Genomic DNA, 25840 nt, shown 5'->3' with positions numbered 1-25840 from the left:
AGACCCCTGGATCTGGCTCACAATATGGCTGTGGGATATTGGGACCAGTAAGAGTGGTGCTCAGGAGAAAGAAGACTGAAGAGACCTGAAACCCCAAATCCAACCAGTCATTGGATAAAAGGGGAAACTGACAGAGATTGCTCAATAACATAACTGGGATCCTAATCCCATTATCCAGAAGTATCCCATTAATGCCATCTTTCTCCTTAGATTTTCTTTTCTTTAAAAAAAAATTGGAGGGGGGGGAAGCTGGGTAGCTCATTGGATTGAGAACCAGACCTAGAGACAGGAGGTCCTAGGTTCAAATCTGCCCTCAGACACTTCCCAACTGTGTGACCCTGGGCAAGTCACTTGACCCCCATTGCCTAGCCCTTACCACTCTTCTGCCTTGGAGCCAATACACAGTATTGATTCCAAGATGGAAGGTAAGGATTTTTTTTTTAATTTTTTAAACCTTTACCTTCCATGTTAGAATGGATACTATTTATTGGTTCCAAGGGCTAGGCTAAATGACTTGCTCAGGGTCACCCAGCTAGGAAGTGTCTGAGGCCAAATTTGAACCCATGTCCTCCCATCTCTAGGCCTGGCTCTCAATCCACTGAGCCACCCAGCTGCCTTCACATATTTACAGCTGGAAGGGACCTCAGAATTCATCTAGACCTCCCCCTTTATTGGAGAAGGGATGAAATTTAGACCTGAGGAGAAGTGATTTACCCAAAGTCATATCTCTAGTGACAGGGAGGAAGACCAAGAGTGGAAATGTTTGTCAATCCAGGAGTGGGGAGGGAAGAGGAAAGGGAGAAGAATCATGTAACCACAGGAAAAAAATTAAAATAATAAAAAAGCATCACACACATAAAATGTATAAGGCATGTATGCATATGTTTATGTATATATACACACCCTCCACATCCTCAGAAGTTTTTATGCATATTATTCATTTTATGTTATCTTTTTTTTTAACTCTTCCTTTCTGTCTCAGAATCAATACTAAGCATTGGTTCCAAGGCAGAAGAGCAGTAAAAAGGCTAAGGATTAAGTGACTTGCCCAAAGTCACACTGCTAGATAGTATCTGAGACCAGATTTGAATCCAGGACCTCACATCTCCAGGCCTGGCTCTCCATCCAATGAGCTACCTCCTTGCCCCACCTCATTTGATTTTCACAATGGTCTTATGAGAGTCATTAGGGAAGAAATTACTAATCCTCATTTTACCAAAAAAAAAAAATTTTTTTTTTAAGAATTGCATCACTTAAGACATCAGAGCAGGAGGCTGAAGATTTTTTTCGATTTAGATTTTCAGATTATTTTAGCTGGAAAAATACCCATAGGGTATCTCACCTAGTCCAACCCCTAGCTGGACAGGGATGCTCTGTTATAGAACAGTTGTTTTAGTCCCTTCTGACCCTTTATGTCTCCACATTTGGGATTTTCTTGACAAAAATATTGGAATACTTTCCAATTTTCTTCTCCAGCTCATTTTACAGATGAGGAAACTGAGGCATAGTGAAGTGATTTGCCCAGGATCCCCTAGGTAGTGTCTGGGGTTGGATTTGAACTCAGGAAGTGGCGCTCTATCCACTGTAGCACCTAGCCATCCCTATGTTCTATACAAGGTAGTCAAACATCTTCCACTTGAATACTTCTCTAGGGGGGATGAGTTATGGATAAAAATGAATCTTGGGGGCAGCCATAAAACTATGCATATACCCTTTGATCCAGCAATACCAAAGAGATCAGAGATAAGGGGAAAGGACCTGCTTGTACACAAATACTTTTAGCAGCTCTTTCTCTAGTGACAAAGAAGTGGAAATTGAAGGAAATGCCTGAACAAGCTGTGATAGGTGGTTGTAATGGAATACTACTGTGCCATAAGAAATGATGAACAGGATGAGTTCAGAAAAGTCTGGAAAGACTCATATGAACTGATGCAAAAATGAAGTGAGCAAAACCAAGAGAACATAGTATACAGTAACAGAAACATGGTACAATGATGCAACTCAGCAAAGCAAGTCTCCAAGATAACCACAAGGGACCAGTGCTGAAAATGCCATCCACAGCCAAAGGAGGAACTATTGGGGTCTCAATGCAGATCAAAGCATTAAACAGGCCATCTTCCACTTGATTTCCTTCCTGAGTTTTTTGTTGTATGGGTGATGTGTGTCTTCAGTCACAACGTGGGGAATAAGGAAATGTGTGTTACATGAAAGTACTGGTATAACCCACATCAGACTATTTACCTCCTGGAGTGGGCTGGGGGAGGTCATCTGAATCCAAAAATGTCAGAAAACAATTGTAAAAAATTGTTTCTACATGTAATTAGAAAAAAAAAAGAAAATTCAGTTAAAAAGAAGAAAAGGACCAAAAAAATTTTTTTTCCATATTCTATAGCATTTTCTTCATTTTGTTAAAATAGTCCCAATTATATTTTTTAAACCTTTACTTTTTGTCTTAAAAACAACCCCAAGACAGAAGGGCAAGGATTAGCAAACGGGGTAAAGTGACTTGAGTAGGGTCACACAGTTAAAAAGTGTTTCCAAATACATTTTTTTAATAACCCTTACTTTCTGCCTTAGAATCGATGCTATGTATGGGTCCCACAGCAGAAAACTGGCAAGGGCAAAGCCATTAGGGTTTTAGGTTAAGCAATTAGATTTTAATCTGGCTTAGGGTCACACTCGGAAGGATTGCTAGCAGCATGTTTGACACTCCTCTCATCTAGTCCAATTCTATTGTTTAATCTTATTTTTTAAAACTCTTACCTTCCATCTTAGAATCAATATTGTGTATTGCTTCCAAGGCAGAAGAGGGGTAAGGGCTAGGCAATGGGGGTTAAGTGACTTGTGTAAAAATGGAGATTTGAACCCCGGACTTCAATTCCCAGAAGTCCTTGGTAGTTCCCAGAATTCCCTAAAATCTCACCCTGAGTCCTCACCTGAGTTCAAGAACACAATTTGTAGTTAAACTGACTCCACCTACTTCAGCGACTCTCTCAGCTTCCGTCTAGGCACATTTGGCTCTCTACCTAGCAGGCAAGATGTAGGTTGCACGTGCTTTCCTTATTTTGTATTTTCTTTATTTCTTAATCTTTAATAAACCTCATAAAAATATAATACTTTTAGCAGAGAAACTAATTTTAAATGTTATACTTGCCCAGGGTCATGATGCTAGGAACCCAAGACCCATCTCTAGGTATGGCTCTCAATCCACTGAGCCACCCCGCTGCCCCCAAATCCTCTTATTTTAATGATCAGCAATAAAATATACAGGATTAAAAAGGGAACAAATTATATTGGAATAGAATGATCAAAATATATATTTTAAAATTTCAAAGACCTAAAGGTCTGTTTATTTTGTTTTATTTAAAAAATATATTTTGAGAATTACATTCCATAAATGTAAAGGTTGAAAAAGCCTTACAATAATCATTTATTAAGCACCAATTGTACACCAGGCACCAGGACTACAAAAATAAAAATTAGACAAAGAAATGAAAGCTCTCTGAAGTATTTTAAACTGGGTAAGATCTGATGAACAGTCTTTGATGACAGGCAATAAACATCCTGGGATTCCTCCTTGAGGAACCTGAATGCTTTGTATCTCCAGCATAGAGCAAGGAGAAAGCACCCCACAAATGTCTCCCTAATTGCACGCTGCCTTTCCTACCTGCTTCTTCAGAACTGGCTAGAGGTCCTGCAAAGGAATTCCTCCACCCAGACTCCAAACAGCATCCGGGCTCCCCCCACTCACCCCTGTCCTCCCCTGAAGCTTCTTGGCCACCCAGAGACCCAAAGGTGGGCTCCATCTAGGGCTGTGATCAGTGTTATGGGCTGTATCTAGAAGGGGGCTTTATCTATCATCTAGTGGAACCCATATTGTGTTGGGAAAGGAGAAACTGAGGCCCAGGAAGGGGGAACTTCGCTCTGGAGAGCCAGAATTCAAACCTAAGTTGTTTGACTTCAAACCAAGTATTCTTTCCATTACAGATAGGGAGCAAACTTTCCCAGGCACAACTGCCAGCAGATAAAACTTCTACCTGGTAATCAAACCAAGATGGGCCAAGCAGGACCCTGGTTGGAGCCAGAAGGAAGGAGGGGTTGAAAAAGAGAAGGAAAAAGGCCAAAAAAATTGATAATAATAGCCGATCAGCGACTCCCCCCCCCCCACCTGGGGCCTTTAATAGGGCAGGATGGACGCAGAAGCCCTATTCAGAGAGGGGGCCCCTGTCCACGCTGCTTAACAAGGTCACAGGCTGGGTTTGGGGGTGGAGAATAAGTCTTGGGAGTTGAAGGGATCAAAAAAAAAAAGGTAATTTGTTTTAGATCGAATGGTGTTGCCTTCCTATCACCACCACCCCCTTTTTCGTTCCCCCCAACCCATCCTGGACTGTAATCAGAGCTGGGCTTGGGATGGAGGTTGGGAGCCAATAGGTTAGAATAGAAAGTAAGCCAACTCAGAGGCCACAAAGTCAGGGTTCAAATCTCCCAATAACTATTAGCCGTGTGACCCTATATAAATCATTTGGCCTTCTTGGGCCTCAGTTTCTCTCTCTGTCAAATAAAGGGATTGAACTAGAAAAGAAAAGGATCTAAGATCCAGAGCTAAGAGATGGCAGAAGTCATTTTGATACCCCATCATTTTACAAAGAAGGAAACTGAGGCCCAGGGAAGTGGTCACCTGCCCGAGGCCAGAAGGGAGATAAGCTCCTGAGGTCATTTCCAGTTCTAAATCCTATGGTCCTCCTATAAAACAATTAATGAACCTAATAAGAAGATAGAAAATGACAGAGGGAATTCAACTAGGTGTCATGGAGAATAGAGTGTTGTCTTTGGAGTCAAGAAGACTCAAGTTCAAATGCTCCCCCAAACTCTAACTGTAGGACCCTGACAAAGTCACTTAACCAATCTCAGACTCAGTTTGCTCAACTGTTAAATGGGGATAACAGTAGCACCTACTTCATGGGGTTGTGGCAAGTGTCAAAAAAGACAGTGTATGGCAAGCACGTCATAATCCTAGTTATTTATGTAGTTTTTGAGCCAGAATTGGGCAACTAGGCCATAAAATGGATAAAGCTTGAAAGTTACAATAGGAAGACCTGAATTCAAATCCAACCTCACACATTTAACTAGCCATGTAACCTGGAGCAAGTCACCTCCATTTCCTCATTTGTATAATGAGCCTGAGAATGAAATGGCCAATCATTCCAGTATCTTTGCCAAGAAAACCCCACATGGAGTCACGAAGAGTCAGGTATGGCTGAAAACAACTGAACAGCAGCAATGAAAGGGCCAGAAGAGCTCATAGGATTGCAGACCTAGAGTTAGAAGGCACCTGACGGGCCGTCCAGCCCAATTCACTCATTTTACAGATGAGAAAACTGAGGTCCAGGGAGTAAAACAGTTTTTCTCCAGGTCATCCAGCAAATAACTGGCAAAAGCAGGTCTCCTGATTCCAAGTCTACCCAGGGCTTTTCCATGATCACACACAAACGCATGCTCTTTTCACAATGAATGGCCAAGATGATAGATTCCAACAAGTGGTCAAATTAGTTCCTTAAGAAAAAGGGCTTTGTTGGTTTGGAAGAGAGAATCTTTTTTTGTGAAGTTCTCCCTCAACAAGATAATGAGTTCTAAGTAGCAAGCCAGAGAAATTCCCATGTTCTGGAAGACCCTGACAAATGTCATAGAACAAGGCCAAAAGCAGACTCCTAGGAACAGAATCGGGAGACCCAAATCCAAATCCAGCTCTGAAATTGACTTTGTTACCAAGACCAAATTATCCATCCTCTGCCTCAGTTTCCTCTCCCAAAAAATGGAAATAAATCCTTATCCTTTTAAAATTTTCAATGTAATGGACTTCTCTACTAGCAGCAATGCAATGATCCAGAACAACTCGGAGGGACTTATGGGAAAGAAAGCTATCCACATCCAGAGAAAGAACTGTGGGAGCAGAAACTCAGAAGGAAAACACCTGCTTGATCACATGGGCCAATGGGAATATGATTGGGGATGTAGATTCTAAATGTTCATGCTAATGTGATTATTATCAATAATATGGAAATAGGTCTTGATCAATGATACATATAAAACCCAGTGGAATTGCATGTCATCTATAGGAGGGGTGTGGGAGGAGGGGAGGGAAAGAACATGAATCATGGAACCATGGAAAAATATTCTAAATTAATTAAATAAAAAAGTTAAAACTAAAAAATTAAAATAAAAATAAATAAAAACTTAAAAGCAGAGCCAGGCCTAGAGACAGGAGGTCCTAGATTAAAATCTGACCTCAGACACTTCCCAGCTGTGTGACCCTGGGCAAGTCACTTAACCCCCATTGCCTAGCCCTTACCATTCTTCTGCCTTGGAACCAATACATAGAATTGATTCTAAGATGGAAGGTAAAGGCTTAAAAAAATAAATAAGAAGAAAAACTTAAAAGCACAAAATGCTTGCCATCTTGGGGATGGGGAAGAAGAGCTCAGATCTCAAAGTTCTATAAAATGAATGTTAAAAGATGTTATTATACATGAGTAGTGAAAAATAAAATACTACTCAAAAAATTCTTAAGAGCATTCTAGAAACATGAGTTATTATCATCTCCCTACTATCCCTATAGAACTTCTGCTCATACTGTTTCTACTACAAAAGAAATTCACATTTCCTTCTCTTTATTTCCATCCTTCCTAGTCCAAATGCTACCATCTTCCAAAGTCTACTTTTCTAAGGACTCTGAGCTCTTGCTTATTGGGGGGAGAGGGGGAGAATCCATGAAAAGTTTGGATCAGGTGTCTTTTGAGGTCCCTCATTTGATCACATACTTCATCCCTAACCCTTTCACCAGCTCATTCGGGATCCCCAATGAAACTGGGAGCTACTAAAGGACAACTACCCATCCCCACCTCCAACAGCATAATGTGGCTGGACACAAGGGGAGATGGAATGATGGGACTCCTAGAAAATTAGAGAAGGAAAGGACCTTAGAAATGATCTAGCTAGGGTGTCCATGGCACAGGAGATAAAGCATCAGGACCTGGGTTCAAATATTCAGACCCTTCCTAGCTATATGACCCTGTGCAAGTCATTTAACTCTTTTTACCTAGCCCTTGCCCTTCTGTCTTAAAATTGATGGGAAGGCAAGGGAAGGGAAAGTTCCAGCCTAAACAGCTCATTTAAAAGGTAAGGGAACTAGGGTTTAGAGCTGAGCCTTTTCTAAAATCACCTGGCTAGGATGTGGCTAGGACTCAAACACCCAGAGCTCAGGGCTTGAGTCCTAAATTTATTGCTTCTCTAAAAAAGCCAACCCTCAGATCAGCTCATCTGCGTAGAGGAACTGTGGCTGTCATAAAAGAGATGGTCAAATAAGGTTGGTCTTCTGCATCTGAAGCATCCTCCTAGACAGTGGCCAGGTGCACTGGATTGGGCTACAGAAGCTCTGGGCTGGACCACAGGTTTGGAGTTGGAGTGATTCTCAGAGGAGAGCTAGCTAGTACCTAGAAGAGCCTCAGTTTCCCCATCTGTAAAAAGTGGCACATGGACCTCTGATGGCCTCCAGGATCCCCTCCGGCTTTGATATCCTATGCCCCGAGGTTCCTTTCGAGTCCCAAAGGCTAGAAGCACTTCCCCAAAATCTTATTTAATTAGGTCTGGCCACATAGACACACAATCAAATTGAATTGAGGAAGGGGTAAGGGGGAGGGGGAGGATTAGGAATGGAGCTTGCCCCAAAGAGAAAAAGGAGAGGGGGAAGGAATAGAAAAAGGAGGGAGAAAGAAAAACACAAAAGAGAAGGGGAAAAAAAGTTTCCCATGAAAATATTTTATTTTCTTTGAGAACAGGATACACCTGCAGGCCTCCTCAGCGGGGCCTCCCAAGGCCCAGCCCCAGGATTAGCGGGGAAGCAGAGCCCTCTGGCGGCGGCCTGGGCACTAGCGGCCTCCCCGCTGCAGACTCGAACTGGAAAGGAATTTACAACATACTTGATTCTAGCCGGATTCCCTCATTTTATTCAAGAAAAAGAGGCCTTAAGATGAGAAAGGACTTGCCCAGGGTCCCACTGGCAGTAACGGGCAGCGTCCCGATTCCACGTCGGTCTTTAACCCTTTGCCCGACTCCTCTCCCACCCCAGCCTCACCTGGCGAGCACGCCCAACCTGGAGAGCTAACAGGTGGTGAGAAGTCAGTCCCTGGAGGGACTGTTCCAAAACTTCGGTGCTGAGGACCAGCTAAGCACACAGGGGAGGGGAGGGAAAGAAGGGGCCAGAGGAGGAAAGGAGAAGACAGACAGACACTCTGAAACCACACGTTGGCCGCAAACTGCAGTTGAAGGGGAAATCGGGCCGCGAGAACAGACGCTGCCCTTTTTTTTTTTTTTTTTGGTGGAAATCCTTAAACGAATTCATCTGGGATCCGGGATGCGGAAAGAGCGGTAAACACCCCACAGGAAGCTCAGGGCTGGCAGAACTGCCCTGCCCAGCCCTGAAGCGTAAGGCAGCCGGGTGTAGGGTAACAAACCTTGGACTGCGAGTTAGGAGACCTGGGTTTGAGTTTCCTGCAAGTATTCACTTCCCTTTCCAACGCCAATACGCCTTGGAGTCAGGAACCAAAACCAGACATTTAGCTACAGTCACCTTGGGCAAGTCACTTAATCTAGAAGGGCCTCAGTTTCCTCATCTGGAAAAGCCTGGAGGGGCTTGAGGGGGGTGGGGGTGGGGGGTTCCTGAAGGACCTAGATTGGTTCGACACTGGCATTCTAAGATTCTCCTGCGTCTGGGAAAGCGTCCGGAAGATAAATTCTTGGCTCTCCCACTCATTTGCTGCATAGCCTTGGGCCAGTCCTTTCCCTTTCCGAGTCTTAGTTTCCCCTTCAGAATCTTGATGGGCCTTCCCAGATAACAGTCTGGGAATTTCCGGGCTGGTATCTGAGGCTCTGAGAAGACAGGCTTGAGCTTTTGGTAGCAGAGTCCGGGACTCTGGAGACCCATCAAGGGCGTGGTTGGGGGGGCGGAGTGGAGCAGCGGCGACTGGGGACTCCAATTATCACCATATAACTATCTCGAATTTCCAACCCTGCGGGCTAGGTATGTGCAAAGATTATATTGTCCATACTTTACAGACTGGGAAACTGAGGCTGGGGAGGGGGGAACACTTGCCCTGGTTACAGAGTTAAGTGCGAGTGGAGGAATTAAGCCAAAGATCTTCATATAGGATGTTGTTTTTTTAATCTAGGTGGAAAACAAAATCTATTGGAGATGGAATGGCAGAACGATTTAGTTATGAAGTGTGTAATATCAATGATAAATCTGACAGACACCCTCCCTAGAGGTTAAGGGAGGGGGGAGGCAAGAAAAAACAAATTCTTCGAGCTTGGAGTTATTTTTTTTCCTTTGGGGCACAGTACAAAGAACATCTGGATTTTGTACGTCTTTTTTTTTTTTTATTAACTTGGGGGTAGGGGGGAGGGGAGTCTGCGGCTGCTTGGAAAAAGTCAAACAGAAGAGAGTTCCCGTCCATCCCCCGAGCTTTCTCCACCAAGTGTCTGTAGCAAACGCAGAACAAAAACCACACCTACTAGAAAGGGGAAAGAGGGAGAGCTAGAAAGCGGACGAGCTCGGGTCCGACAGGGGACAGCTAGCTCGGGGAGAGAGAATAGGGAACGGATTCTCTCCCCAGCCCCCGGTCCCCTACCCCCTGCCCTTCCGCGCCACTATGCCCCCAAGAAGCCGGGTCGGGATCAGGGTCCCGGAGGGCTCTGGCAAGGACCCCAGAGAGGCCAGGCAGGGCTGGGGAGAACGGCCGGGACCTCAGACTGGCATCCCAGAACCGCGCAAAAAGCTGAGGAAAGTAGTGACCTCCCCTCTCCCCTGTCTGTCCGTTACCGTCCTGGGGAAAACACGTTGCAGTCCTCACGAAAACACACACACGTAATGAAATTCATCCTCGGACAAGCAGGAGTCAAAAACACCCGGACGCACAAGCACCGTACAAAAGCGCTCACCAAACAAACTGCTCCCGGCAACGCAACCTGCGGCCGATGATTAATTACTCCTATAGCCCGGAGAGTGAGAGTTTGCATCTAGTTGAGAAAGACAGCCGGACCCGCACACACGCATGCACGCACACAGGTTTCCAAGTCACCAGTAAGAATGCGCCAACTAAATAATAAAGAAAACTTAGGGTTTCCAGCCCTGCACAATCTATTCCATTCCACTCCTTCGCACTTCTCAAATTCTCAGCATTAGCAGAGTTAATCTCAACAACTCGTCTTTCCCACGTTTGGAGGTATTTGGATGGGGGGGTAGGGGACGCGGAGGAGGTTGTCCCACCTGGACTGGGCTGGCCGTCCCACCTCCGCTAGGAAGCCGGACGCTCTCTCTACAACTAGGGCAAGAGAGGCGGACGCGGATCTGCCTCCAGGGAAGTTGCAGGACCAGCGCCCAGACAGGCTACGCTCAGCTTTCCGACCCCCTGAGTCTGCGGTCGGTGCACCCCTTTTTCACCAGGACACGGGGAGGAATCGGAGCACTAAAGACCAACCAGTCCCATAGCGTTCCGGGGCAAGAGAAGACAGGCGAGCGAGCCTCCACGGGCATGATTCCGTGCCTCAAACCGGGGACCACGGGCAAGGGGGGCTGAGAGTGGAGAGGGGGCACAAAAAGAAGCCGATGACAAGTCCCAACCGCGAAGGGGAGTCAGACGGAGCCGGCAAAGGAGAAGGCGAGGGGGGGAGGAAGGCAGAGGGAGAGGGAAAGGGTTTGAAGCCTGGCCCCGAGGCTCTCTCGGGCAGGCGATCGCTCCCCTGCTGGCTCGCTCGCTCGCTAGCTAGCTCGCAGGCGGGCAGGCAGGCAGGCGCGCTGGGGGCGGGGAGCTGGGGGCTGGTTTGGAGAAGGGGCCGGAGCCCCGAACGGCACCTACCCGAAGTAGGCGGCCGAGGGGCGGAGGGAGCCGAAAAGCACCATCAGCGCGAAGGAGGAGGAAGAGAGCCAGCCCACCAGGACTTGTCCAGCCAGCATCTTGCGGCTGCGGCTCGGGGGCTGACCATCTCGCTCCCCCCGCAGGTCTCGGTAAGAGCTCGCCCGGCTCGGGGCCGCCTTCTTATAGCGCCCGCGAGCGCCGGGGGAGCGAGGGAGCGAGCCAGCCGGGAGGGGCTGTGGACGGAGGAGAGGCGGGGCCCCGCCTCGCCCGGCCCAGGGGCTGCGCCCAGCGGGGGGGACTCCAGACCAGCTGGGAGGAGGTGCGGCCAGGCGCGCAAGGCTCCGCCTGCTTCCCCCTTCCCCCACCCCCAGTCGCCCTTCCACCCCGCCCTCATGGAAGACACTCAAGGGGTCTGCGGCTCAAGGAGAAGGCTCCTACTGCCCTTCCCAAGCTATCGAGGGAACGGAAAGGGAGAGAAGAGAAAGAGTGTAAGACTGGAGGAGCCGCCGAAGGCAGCATAGAGGCGGGTTCCCAACTCGGCCAAGCCCAGGGGCTGTACCCCAACTTCGGACTCCCGACCAGCTGGGCGAGGGCGTAGCCTGAGCCGGAGCTGGCCCGCCTGCCCCTCCTCATTGAAGCGGTGGGAGGGAGGAATGGAATGTGGCCCTGAAGGGGTGTGGCCCAGGCTTCAGGCCCCGCCCTTCGCCGGCCCTGAGTCCTATAATCGTGTCGGATTGGCCGGGAACGGCTTCAGAACTCCGCCTACCACAGACTCGGGAGAACCCCGAGGGGGAGGGGTTGAGAGTGTGAAATCAGAACCCCAGGCGGGCGTCACTAAGGCAAGGGCACTGCCTGGGGAGAGCCCAGCTGGGCTGGGGGAGAAGGGAGAAACCCAGGCTCCCACCTCCCTCCAGGACCAGGAATGGGCTCCGGGGGGAAAAGGGGCGGAGTAAGAAGGGGACCCCCAGCAGAGCCAAGCGAGTGGTATTGAAGGAAGCTACTTCGCTATCCCGCGAAGGAGTGCCTGTCTGTGGTGACCTGTTTCTGGACCGCAGACACGGACAGAAAAAAGCAGCAACTTTCAGGAACTGAAAGACAGTTGGGGTCAAGGGGCCTGCACTCAAGGGACGCTGCAAAACTTCGGGGTACACATTCCTCCCCCTCCTTTCCCCCCGAACCTGTTTCCTCTTTTGCAACAAGAAGGCACTGAAGAATCCTTGATCAATAATAGTTCTCTCCAAAGGTCCTTCCAGCTCTGACATTCTCTAAGTTGGTGACTGCTTTCCGGCCTCACCCTCCTCCAGTTGTCTCTTGCAAGGGATGTAAAGACTAACAGGTGTTGGGGGACGGGATCCCCCTCCAGGCTAATAATAATCAAAATATATTAAGGCTGGAAAGGACCTTAGTCATTATCTACTTGAACTCTCTCGAGGTACAGATTGAGAAAAAGAGGTGAAAGGACGGGGCAGAAGAAAATGTTGAGTGTAGTATCTTAAAAGGAACAGGGGATCTAGAAAACTTCACCCTGTCCTTTGAGCATGTCACTTCCTTTCTCTGATTCTGTTTTCTCTTATAAAATGGAGATATGAACTGATATCAGAGATAGGAATAGGTTATCACCTACTTTATAGAGTTGTGAGAAAAGCTCTTTGCAAACTTTTGTTGTCCAATCATTTCAATTTTGTTCAACTCTTCTTCACTCCATTTGGGGTCTTCTTGGCAGATACTGGAGAGGTTTTCCATTTCCTTCTCCAGCTCATTTTACAGATGAAGAAACTGAGGCAAATAAGATTAAATTATTTGCCCAGGGTCACACAGCTAATAAGTGTCTTAAGGCTTGTCCACTATGCCACCTAGCTTCCCTTTCACAAATCATACCCTTTGCCAACTTCTTCCACACCCCATGTAGGCACACTCCTTTCTAGGTCTCCTGTTCCTAACCTCCCTCTGATAATTAGGGATGTACCCTGGAGATGGCAATGGGCTATTTCTCCTTGCTCACTGAAATTTAGAGGGTGCTGATAACACTTGCAGTCTTCCTTCACCAATGTGGAAACAAATAAGCTTAGTACTCTGTTAACAACAACAAAAAATACTCTGTTAAAATGGAAAAAAAAAAAACTAGCTACATGCCCAAGTGAGTTTCATGTTGGTTGGCCTAGGTGCAAAAATGTTGACTTATAATTCTGTGAATACCTTGTACAATTACCTAATGTTTTCATGATGCCCTCTTGCTTCTGAGGGCTCCCTACACAAAACTTCCTTCCCTTTAAGCAACATCCCAGAATCCAGCCTAGAGGAGTGAAAAAAAGGTCTGGCCTAGGAATGCCGAGATCTAGGTTCCTGGGGATTGTATCTCCTCCAAAGAACAGGAGTTCCCTGAGGGTCAAGGGGTTGTGTTCTCCAGATGGGTGAAGGCAAGGCCAATGTTTCCCTCCAAAGACAAAGGAACTATCTGAGGACACTATGCCAGAAATCCTTTCTTTTTCCTTTCCTCTGGGTCCCTCAGGGGACCAGAATCCTGGTTGTTAACAATCAAGGAACCCAGAATACTTGCCATAGCTAGTACCATAACTGCATTCTGATCTCCTTGAAAAATACTCTTCAATGGATTGGGGGTGAGAGGTAGGGTGGATGGCCAATGTGTAGTGTAAAGAATATTTATGAGGAAACCAATGGGGGAGGGAGGGAGGGAGGTATGGAGGTTCCCCCAATGAGTCACCATCTCAGAAGAGTCAAGGCAGAGGGGAAACCTTCTAAAACCCCTCTCTTTTCTGCACCTGTCATTCTCCAGTCTTATGGCAGCTCAGCCCAGCCTACCCTATTGAGCCCTGGAAGACTTAGCCAGTGCCTAGTAAAGTGACAGAGGGATGATCATGCCCCAAAATACAGAATCATGTTTCTTGCTGGAAGTCTTAGAACTGTCATTAACTCTTCCCTCTCCTTCACCTCTCAAACCAAGCATGGCATTGAGGACCGGAAACTGGGTAAGCTGTGGAGTCTAATCCCCTCATTTGACAGAGGAGCAAATTGAAGCACAGAGAAAATCACAAAATGATCTTCCCAATGTCATGAAGCTAGTAAATGGCTGAGGGAGAATTTGAACTCGGGCTTCCCCAATATGGTCCTCATTTTCTTTTCTTTAGGGTTAGCTAGGTGGAGCAATGGAGAGAGTGTTAGACCTGGAGTCAGGAAGGCTCATCTTTCTGAGTCAAATCTAGCTTCCAATATTTACTAGTTATGTCACTTCACAATGTTTGCCTCAGTTTCATCTGTAAAATGAACTGGAGAAGGAAATGGCAAACCATTCCAGTATCATTGCCAAGAAAACCTCAAATGGGGTCATGAAGAGTCTGATATGAATCAACAGCAACATTTTTTTTTAATTCAGCTGGGAAAACAACTCACCTCTGGTCATACTTGCCATTGCCTTCTCCCTCAGAGTTAACTCAACCCTACCTTGCCCCCAGTCCAGTCTTCATTTCTACTTCAACCTTAAAAACCCTTCTCTATAATGGTTCAGTGGAAAAATAAATCAATCTTGTCAGAGGAACTGAGTTCAAATCCTCCCTTTGCCACTTACATCCTGTATGATATTAGGCAAGTCATTTCATCTTCCTGAGGTTCATTTTCTTCATCTTCAAAATGAGGAGACTTGATTAGATGACCTCTGAGGCCCCTTCCAGTTCTGAAGTTGTGATTGTGTTACTTCTGTCTCCAGTTCTGCTCAGCCACACTTAAGAATGGTCAATACTGGGGGCAGCTGGGTAGTTCAATGGATTGAGAGTCAAGCCTAGAGATGGGAGGTCCTAGGTTCAAATCTGCCCTCAGACACTTCCTAGCTGTGTGACCCTGGACAAGTCACTTAACCCCCATTTCCTAGCCCTTACCACTCTTCTGCTTTGGAACCAATATACAGTATTGATCCTAAGATGGAAGGTAAGGGTTTAAAAAAACAAAAAAGAATGGTCAATACACTCATGTAACCATGGAAAACTTATCTTAATTAATCAATTAAATAAAATTTTAAGTAATTTTTAAAAAGAATTGTCATACACTGGATCTCTGCTGCTCTCCCCCCTTCAACCACTGACCCCCAACTCAGCTCAATCAAATTTGCCCAAAGAAATGGAATTCTTAGTCTCTGCCCCGTGGGACTTTGGTTCAGTCATTTTTCAGTCATGCCCAACTCTTCTTGGCCCCATTACCGTCTTTTTGGCAAAGACAGTACAATGAGTTGCCCTTTCCTTCTCCAGACTATTTTACAGATGAGGAAACTGAGGCAAACAGATTAAAGTGACTTGTCCAGGATCATATGGCTAGTAAGTGTCTGAGGCTAGCCTGGAACTCAATAAAAGATGTCTTTCTGAGCCCTACAATCTATCACTTTACCGCCTAGCTGCCTTTTGTGTTTTATGAAGACTGATTTTGTGAAAAGTCTAAGCACAGTATGAGGGGGGGGGGGGGGAGGAATGGTGGCAGAATCTTAATGTGGACACTTATTAACACTGTAATTAACTCTCTGAAAGCCTCTTCCCTCTCCAGTCTCAGTTTGTGCTTTTATTTTCTCTCCTGTTGCCTCCCTCCTATCCTTGGAAGCCTAGAAGAGCATTGGGAGATATTGTTAGCATAGGAAAACAGGATGAACGACATTTTTTTTAAACCTTCACCTTCTGCCTTAGAATTGATATAAGTATTAGTTCCCAGGCAGAAGAGTAGTAAGGGCTAGGCAATGGGGGTTAAGTGACTTGCCCAGGGTCACACAGCTGGGAAATGTCTGGGGCAAGATTTGAACCCCAGATTTCCCATCTCCAGGTCTGGCTCTCAAACTGCTGTGCCACCCAACTACCCTGATGAATTACTTTTTAAAAATTAAATTTGTAAAAGCTTTGTTTTAAGGGATGGCTCACAGGTGTGTCAGGAGGAATAGATTCAGAAACATCAATCAGCATTTATTAAATGTCTACTGTGTGCTAGCTCTAAGTAAGTGCTGAGGGTACTAAACGAGGTAAAAGACAATCCCTGGCTTGAAGATGCTTACACTCTAATGAAGACGACCACATGCAGACAAGGCAAGCGATAGGGTAATAGGACATATGGGCAGCTTGGTAACTTACTAGCTAAGTGACCTTAAACACGTCACTGCACCATAAATCTCAGTTTTAACTCATGTTTACAATGAGTGGTAGGACTCTGTTTCTATAGACCCTTTGAACTCTAAAGCCTATGCAATATGGGTCCCAGGAGCTCTGAAGTGGGATGCAACAAACATAGTGCCAAGCCTGGATGGGAGACCCAATTTCAAATCTAGCCTCAGACATTTATTAGCTGTGACTCTGGGCAAGTCACTTCACCCTGTTTGCCTCAGTTTCCTCATCTGTAAAATGAGCTGGAGAAGAAAATGGCCAACCACTCCAGTGTGCTTGCCAAGAAAACCCCAAATGGAGGCACAAGGAGTCCGACAGGACTGAAATGATTGAACAAAACAAGCTCTGAAGGTGGCAGCATATAGAATCTGGAATCATTAGGGAGTCTTTTGAAGGATCAAAGGATTTGGAGTGGAAAAGAACCTTAGAACTGCTCTGTTTCCCTCATTTTTTCAGATGAGGCAACTGAAGCTTAAGCAGAGGAGGGGGGGATGACTAGAGTAAATAATGCCCAACTTTTTCTTCCTTTCTTTCATTCTATTTGTCAGCTCCAGGATTCTCCTTCCCAGAGAGCCTGCATCTCCTGGGTGTTTATATACAGCGGGTGGGAGGAGAGGAGGCATCTTGACTTATTCCTCTGTACCGACCTGGATCGGTGTTCTTCCTTAGCAGTCCCTCGCTGCACTAAATCTGTGTGTTTCTGAAAACGTTGCCTGTCCTTCTCTACTTGGACAGATCTATGATTTCATCTGTGTGGGTGGGCCCTCCACCAACACAGATCACACTCCCCTCAGGACTATAATGGATGTTCTTCAAGAGTTGCTGGAGCCAAAAAAAATGCATTCCCTGGCAGCCTGTCCTTCTGGGGGTGAGCCTCTCTTCGCTTAGCTAGACTGGTCCTTGGGTGTCTGTTGACACCCAATCCACCTCCAGGTCCATACTTGAAGTCTTTCCAAATTGTGCTCTGCTGGCAGAGTCTTCCAAAATCCAGGGTCACCTCTGAGCCACAGAGGAGGACTGTGTGCTGTAAATCAAATTCTGCTCTCCATTCAATGGGGAGTTCACTCCTAGAAAGAATCCCACTCTGAAGGCTCTCGAACACAAAGAATCCTTCTGTCAAGTGAATCATTACTCATTAATTTCTCTTGTAGGCAGATCTTACCCAGTAAGGGAATCCTTAGGTTGGAGTTGGTCCCCAAGCAAGAAGAGTGATGCTGGACAAAGTCACTACCTTGCTGAATTTTGGTTTTCTCATTTGGAAAAGAGGGCTCAGAGTAATAATAATCACAAGTGGTTTGTAAGCGTTAAAGCCCAATGATATCAGACTTATTAATATTACTACTGGGCTCTTTAAAAAACCCTAACCTTCCATCTTAGAATCAAACTATGTATTAATTCCAAGGCAGAGGAGGGGTAATGGTTGGGCAATGGAGGTTAAGTAACTAGCCCCACGGTCACACTGCTAGGTGAAATTTTGAACCCAGGACCTCCCATCTCCAGGCCTGACTTTCTATCCACTGAGGCACCTAGCTGCCCCACTATTGCCTTCTATATGAATCCAGACATCTGTATATAAAATTTACTTAAAGTAAAACAGATCTAGAATACATATACTATTACACACTGGCCTCCAAAATAAATCTCTAGTTTTCTTTCTTTTTTAAAAAAATTCAAACTTTTTTCAGTTCTATGTAGAAATAATTTTTGAAAAGTATTTTCTTTTTTAAAATTAATTTATTTAGTCAATTTAGAATATTATTCCTTGGTTACAATAATCACATTATTCCCCTCCTTCCCCTCCCCCCACTCTTCCCACAGCCAATGCGCAATTTCATTGGGTTTTACTTGTGTCCTTGATCAAAACCCATTTCCATGTTGTTGATATTTGCACTGGGATGATCATTTAGACTCTACATCCCTCGACCCATGTATTCAAGCAGTTGTTTTTCTTCTGTGTTTCTACTCCCACAGTTTTTCCTCTGGATGTGGATAGTGGTTTTTCTTGTAGATTTCTCCAAGTTTTACACTTATTTTCTAACATTTTACAATTCTGATTCTTTCCTTCCCTCTCCCCAGGCATAAATAGTCTGATATAGGTTATACCAGTGCTTTCATGAAATACATGTTTTGATTAAAGATGAATACCACATATACAATTTTTAAAACTCCTGAATGAAATAAAGTAAAGAATCTGCCTTCAGAGTCTAACAGTTCTTCTTTGGCTGTGGATAGCCTTTTTAAAAAATCATGAGTCTCTTGGAGTTATCTTGGAACCTTGTTTTGCTGATAATAGTTTACTCCACATCTGATCATTGTACGATATTTCCATTACTGTATACATCATTCTCCTGGTTCTGCTCATTTCCCTTCATCGGGTCATAGAAGTTGGAATTTTCTTTTGTGGGTATCTATAAGTCCTTTCTCTTTATCAATAGTTGACCCCAGACAAGCATGGCACCATGAAATCAGAATCACAGGACCCAAGTTTGAATCTCAACTCTTCCCTTTACTACTTAGATGACCTTGGATAAATCACTTAACCTCTATGGGCTTCAATAAATGGGCATCTCTAAATGAATGAATTGAATTAAATATTCTTTAAGTTCTCCCTGCCTCCAACGCTGTCTATGACTTGCAAACCAGTCAAACTGGCCTTTTTTCTGTTCTTGTCTTAAGATATTTCATTTTCCATTTCTATCTCACAGCCTGTTCTAACTACCTCCCCCCACCCACCCTCCACCCTGCCTCCCATGTCTGGAATGTCCTTGCTTCTTCCCTCTTCCTCCTAGAGTTCCTCTCTTTAAGATGTACTTTAAACATCTTCTTCTGCATGGTCTTTCCTGATTTCCAGCTCAAATGTTGGTACCCTTGTTCCCAAACTAACCTCTATTGAACTACTTTGTACATATTTGTATTTTTTCATTCTATATTTAGATAGATAGATAGATAGATAGATAGATAGATAGATAGATAGATAGATAGATAGAGATAGATAGAAAAAAGATGGATGAGGGTTTAGATGGATGGGTGAGTGGGTGGATGGATGGATGGATGAATGAATAGATGATGGATGGAGAGATAGATCGTGCGGTGTATAGAGTGCCACACCTAGAGTTAGAAAAACCTATGGTCAAATTCAACTTTCAGGTTTGGGAGACCCTTAAAAAAAAAACCTCAATCTGCCTCAATTTCCCCATATGTAAAATGATTATAATATTACCTACTTCTGAAGGTTGTTGCAAGGATCAAATGAGATCCACTGCAAAGAATTTAACACAGCACCTGCCACAATTACAGAGTTATTGCCCTTTGCTGAGTCCCTATTTGGGATTTTCCTGGCAAAGATGTTGCAGTGGCTTGCCATTTCCTTCTCTGGCTCATTTTACAGCTGAGGAAACTGAGGCAAACAGGATGAAAAGGGGGTCACACAGCTGGAGATGCCTGGAATCAGATTGGAACTCAGGAAGATGAATCCAAGTGCTTGTATAAGAGCTCTATAAATGTTAGCTATTATACAGACTTGTTGTGCCCTCTATTAGATTGTCAGCTCCTTGCCAATAAGGATTATTTTATTTTTTCTACTTGCATCCCCAGAGCCTTGCACCAATAGTTGTATTTATTGATTAATCGATCCTGGAAAGCATCTCATCCTGGCTCCACCAGGTTGAAGGTGTGAGAGAAGAGAGTGGAAAGTGGAAAACATCTAAGTATCGTAGTGCAGTGAGGTCAACTGAGCCAGCATGAAAAGGAAAGGCTGGAGAAGAATTCCCTTGGACTTGGGAGCAGCTGGCAAACTCCAGTCTTCATATCCAATTTGTTGTCAAGTCCTGTTGATTCTGACTCTGCAAGATTCCCTGCATCTGCCTCTACTTATCTGCCACAGCTCTAGTCAAGCCCTCTTCACGCCTCCCCTGTATTCTTGTCATCCCCTTCTCCCTGACCTCCCTGCCTTCCCCTCTCCAATCCAAGGCCACAAAGCATCTAACCAGACCCTAGAACTAAGGTCTTCTGACTTTCGATCCAGGAATCTTGCCATTATACTTACACAAGTCAAGAGAATTTGGGTCTTAGCCTGACTCAGTAGAGTCACTAATTCTATGAGTCTGGGCACTCAGTTTCCTCATCTGCAAAAAGGACCAATAATTTCTGCCCTCATTCTCATGTGATTGATGTGAGGAACACATGAAAAAAATGGAGGGAAGATCCCCTTTAAAATAGTCAAATGCAGTTCAGAAATAATATATGGAGGGCAGCTAGGTGGCTCGATGGATTGAGAGCCAGACCTAAAGATGAGAGGTCCTGGGTTCAAATTTGACCTCAGACACTTCCTAGCTGTGAGTCATTTAACCTCTATTGCTTGCCCCCCTTCTGCCTTAGAACCAATATGTAGTATTAATTGTAAGATGGAAGGTGAAGGTTTTTTATTTAAAATAAAATATAAAGTAATAGATAGATTTTTGTTGTTATAGGGATGAAATAGAGAGAATAAGCACAGACCTGAGGCTCACTCATCACATCATAGGCCAGAGACCAATTTGTGCCACAGTCAGGTGCTGGAGATATACAAAGAAGCAGGCATTCTGGCCTAGTGAGGAAGTTAATGCCCAAGTAATATCGATAGATGACTACTAATATGCACCCATCACAATTTTGGAGCCCTTCCTTACAAGCCAACAAGGTCAGTGGCACAAATATCATCAAGTCCACTTGGGAGGTGTATGGGATATTTAGGGAGACTCGTACCTCTGGCATAAGAGCTTACCAAACCCTTTTCAGGGCTGCTTATCCACCTTTGGTGACCACTGGTCACCCATCTCTTACCTGTGGCTCTAAGACACTGTAGCATACCCAGGGGCCACCCTGGTAAAACCATCTCTGCAGCCTGGCTAAACCAGGTTGAAGGTAACCAAAAGGCCTCAAACCTGCCAGTGAGTTAGGGGGAGCTACCCCAAGCATGTAGGATTTCCCCTGGTGGAATGGGTAAATGAGAATAATTTTTTTAACTTGTTCCATTGCTAGAAATCCTTTTGGGTTTGTGCAAAAGATTTCTAGCAGGGCACAGCGATGCAGGCTGGCAGCCTGGTGCAAATCAAGATTCCACAGAGCTTGACTAGGTCAGGATTCTAAGTCACTTGGAAAGTCTCAAGCTGTGTGGCAGACAGGAAGGTCTCCCTGAGTATCAAATAAGGTGCTGGGAGCCATCAGGCCACAATGCCTTGACAGAGTCACACGTGGTAGCTTAGGAGACCACAGAGTGATCCTTAGCAAGATGTGATTGCCCACCCAGTCCCCCTTTTACATGACCTCTTTCATCAATGCCCCTTACCTATGTAATTGACATGATTATTATTCCCCCTAGTCTCAAAAGGAATAATGCAAGAGCAAAACACCTGTACCCTAATTCCCCAAAACATCACCAAAAGATCAGACCCTCAAACCCAATCCAAAAAGACTATCATGGGTTAACTTTTACTTAGGTACATAATTCCCAGCAAAACTGTAGCTACAAGCCAAGCCCAAAATTTCCCACTCACAGAAACCTATTCTCATGAAGCCAGCACACAAATCAATCATAGAGGCCCATACAGTAAGTGCAAATACATCAAGCTTCAATATGCCTCGGTGACTCAACTTCACAAACCAGTAACTTGCCAGTGGGAAACTCCCTAGTAAAAACCCTGAGAAATGATCAGTCTAAATTTGAATTGTGTTCCCAGTACCCTTCAACCTCAATGATATGATAGTTGAATTGTCTTTTAAGAACTGTTGATTAATTGTTCCATTTTATTAAAATCAATAAATAATCTTCCTTGATTGCTTGTAAGCTCAAAACTTCTCACAGGGTAATGAGAAAATTAAGCCATCTGTGACAAAATCACTTATCTTGTGTGCAACCTTTATTCTGTATGTAATCACAATATTAAAATATAGAATGTTAATCAAGTGATTTGTTAAAAGTTAATGTATCACTTTTCCAATTATCTTTGGATAATTTGAACATGTGTGTTAGGTAATGTATTTGAGTGCCAAGAAAATGGGTATAAAAATAAAAACCAGGTATGGGGATGGTGGAGCAGCTATCAGATGCAAAGCAATCCCATGGCTGTAATGATTAAGCTGTCTTCCATTTGTTATTTTTGTTGACTGATCATTCACCACCTGTCGGGAACCCCTGGAGTCCGAGTGCAGCTGGACCCTGCCTATGGCAATCAGCCTGAGTGAGTGTTCTCCTTCACCTTGGTGTACAATTGTGAATGGTGAGGACCTTCTCCCCTTTTGGACCTTGTGAAGATCCTACATCTTAATCCTGCTGTTTGACCCAATCAAGAACTCTGGAGTTTGTGAGAATCTGACCCTGTGGACATTACTAACCAACCCTTGTAGTTTAGTTAGTTAAGTTAAGGTTTATTTATATTTAATACTTGGGTGGGTTGATGATACTAGGAACTCCCCTAATCCCCTTCCAATTCCCTTATCCTTGTTTAATTAAATAAACCCTTTTATATATTTTGTTAGTCTTATCCCTTCTGTTACCCTTCTCTAAAACCTTTCCCAATAACACCATGAAGGCAGATCAAGCAAGTGCTGTAGAGCGCTTAGAGCTTGATTACACATAGAAGATGCCAAGATTGTCCACTGCCTCTTGGGCCATCACCAATCACCCTGACTTTTATCTTGTCACTGGACTTCGATGATTAGAAAAAAGAATGAGGCTGATGACTGTGCAAAACTCTGCCTCACTTAAATCCAGTTCATACACAAGTCAAAACATCACCAGAGATGTCACTGTCCTCTTCTAAACAAAAGATAAACAGCACTTCCACTTGACAGATAAAGAAACTGTGGTCCAGAGGGAAGAAATCATTTGCTTATATTCACGATGTGGCCATGCCAGAATGCCAGCTCTGGTCTTTTCGTTCTAAGACCAGGAATTTTCACCTTGCCTCAGAGATGTCTCCCACATAAATAGTGGCATAACATAAGCCATTGAGTTGAATGAAGAGATATGAAAAGATACCCCAACCTATTCCATCATGGAGGTGGGAGGTCCACAAGTGCTACACATTGCACATATTTTCAGACTTTTCAATGTATCAATCAATTGTGCTGACTTTTAAAAAATGTTTCCTCTCTTAAAAATATTATTTGATATGTAGGATGGCTCTCTGGGAGGGGAAAGATTAAAGAGAGATACATGGGATATTATGGTGATTTGAGAAAGAGAAAATGATTAAAAAAAAACATTTTAAGTTCTAAAAAAATAGCATAAGCCATTACAAGGCATCATGTGCCAAATGAAAGTTATGGGCAATCTGACATAGAACCACAACTAGGTTGGGGCAATCAGAATATTGCCTCAGGCCTCTGAAATTGAAAAAGAGCTGACAATAGAAATGATCAGTTAGCATCTGATTAGTAAGAATAATTAATTAATGTAGGATAATATCAGATGGCATCCACCCCAATCCAGAGCAGCACTGAGTCCAAAGGGAGCTGCTCCCTGGCTCCTTCCTACCTGGAAGACTCTAGAACAATGACTTCTTAGCATCATAGGATCTCTGTTGTCTTTTTGTCACACACACACACACACACACAACAGTGGCTTAAAATCTTTCCCATGAAATGCTTTGTATACAAGCCTCTTCCCAGCCCTTTCAAATGAATTATCAGAAGTATCTTTCATTCTATTTGCCCTTGATGTACTTTGGGAAGCTTGCCCTGGATACCCAAATTGCTAGTTACTGCTCTGAGGTGTGCAGCAACACCAGGAATCCCTGCTCTGCTCACCTATATCATTTTACATCATTGCCTGTTCATATATAAGTAATTTTCCCTGCCTTCCCCCACCCCCTAATTTGCTAGATTGTGAATTCCCTGAGGACAGGAATTTGGAACTAATCCAAATTATATGTTATACCCAGTATTCTCTACAGGAAGTGCTTACAAATTTGGTGACTTAGTGACTGAATAAGTGAATGAAGTATGAGTATTTGAATGAATGAGGGAAGGAGTAAATTAATGAATAAGTGAATTAATGAATGAATGGGGGAAGGAGTGATTTAAAGAATGAGTGATTGAATGAAAGAGGGAAGGAGTGAATGAATGAATAAGGGAAGAAATTAATTGAATAATTAGAGAGCAGGACTTGAAAGTAGGTAGCTACCAGAAAGAAAATGAGAAAAAAGCAAGGGAGGAGATATCGAAGATGACATGAGAGAGGGCAGTAGTGATAAAAAAAAAAACAAAAAAAAAAAACTAAAACTAATAGGTGTAGGAGGGGAGAGACTTCCCAGAAGAGTTGGAACTTGAGCTGGACAAAACTGAGGATTTAACCAGGAGAAGAGGAAAGAGAACAGCCAGGACAAAGAGACTGAGTGAGGTCTACGAGGCACTCTGAGGGCAACATCATTAGCCCTCTGTTTCTGTGGTTGAAGTCAAACAGGTATGCAGTTCCCTGTGTCACAGTCTGCAGAGCACTCTACACACATGATTTCACCAACAGCCCTGTAAGATAAGATGAGTATTATTATCCTCATTTCATAGATGGAGAAACTGAGGCTTAGGGAAATTAAGTGGTGAGTCTATGGCCACTCAACCAGCAACTATCAGTAGTAGTTAGTGGTATTTGAATCCAGACCATCCTGTTGCCTATGAGTGCAAGAAGGGACTGTAAAATAATAATTTTTTTCTTTTTTTTTTAATTTTAAACATTATTTTATTTGGTCATTTCCATACATTATTCACTGGAAACAAAGATCATTTTCTTTTCCTCCCCTCCCCCCCTCCCACCACCTTTCCCTCTCCCATAGCCGACACACGATTCCACTGGTTATCACATGTGTCCTTGATTCGAACCCATTTCCATGTTGTTGGCATTTGCATTAGAGTGTTCATTTAGAGTCTCTCCTCAGTCATTTCCTCTCAGCCCCTGTAGTCAAGCAGTTGCTTTTCATCGGTGTTTTTACTCCCACAGTTTATCCTCTGCTTGTGGATAGTATTTTTTAGATCCCTGCAGATTGTTCAGGGACACTGCATTGACCCTAATGGAGAAGTCCATCACCTTCGATTGTACCACAGTGTATCAGTCTCTGTGTACAATGTTCTCCTGGTTCTGCTCCTTTCGCTCTGCATCACTTCCTGGAGGTTGTTCCAGTCTCCATGGAATTCCTCCACTTTATTATTCCTTTTAGCACAATAGTATTCCATCACCAACATATACCACAATTTGTTCAGCCATTCCCCAATTGACGGGCATCCCCTCATTTTCCAATAAAATAATAATTTAAAAAATACAAAATGCCTAATTTTACAGATGGGAAAACTGAGGCTTAGAGAGGGGAAATGACTTGCCTAAAGTCAAAGAGTTCATTAGTGGCAGAACTGGACTGAAACCCAGTTTCTCCAAATTCTCAGTCCAGGGCTAATTCCTCTGGCTAATGCTGCCATCTCTCAACACTTTTTCCACTTTTCTTGTGGTTATTCAGGCCTTGCAGTCACATCTGACTCTGTGACCCCATTTGGGGTTTTCCTGGCAGAGATACAGGAATGCTTTGCCAGTTCCTTCTCCAGTTCATTTTACAGATGAGGAAACTGAGGCAAACAGGGTGAAGTGACTTGCCTAGGGTCACCCAACTAGTGTCAGTGGCTGGATTTGAGCTCATATTGCCCAGCACTCTATCCACTGTGCCACCTAGCTGCCCACTCTTTTCCATCTTCTTTCCCCTCTCCCTTCCAGACCCATTCCCACCCCACTCTCTGAACTGAGCTAGGAGGACACCCAAA

General features: G+C 44.4%; 1 protein-coding gene across 1 annotated transcript in view; it reads right to left on the bottom strand.

Annotated features, from left to right (window-relative positions):
* WNT9A (Wnt family member 9A) overlaps window positions 1-11112 on the bottom strand; it is a 91847-nt gene extending 80735 nt beyond the window's left edge. The window contains exon 1 of the mRNA XM_007499757.2: window positions 10911-11112. Within this exon, the coding sequence (XP_007499819.1) occupies window positions 10911-11008 (98 nt within the window). The 5' untranslated portion in view covers window positions 11009-11112. The remainder of the gene's footprint in view (window positions 1-10910) is intronic.
* Window positions 11113-25840: the final 14728 nt, after the last annotated feature.

This window comes from Monodelphis domestica, chromosome 7 (assembly GCF_027887165.1).
Source record: "Monodelphis domestica isolate mMonDom1 chromosome 7, mMonDom1.pri, whole genome shotgun sequence".
Classification (NCBI taxonomy): domain Eukaryota; kingdom Metazoa; phylum Chordata; class Mammalia; order Didelphimorphia; family Didelphidae; genus Monodelphis; species Monodelphis domestica.
Note: the sequence above shows the minus strand (reverse complement) of the source record. Positions and strands in the feature narration are given on the sequence as shown.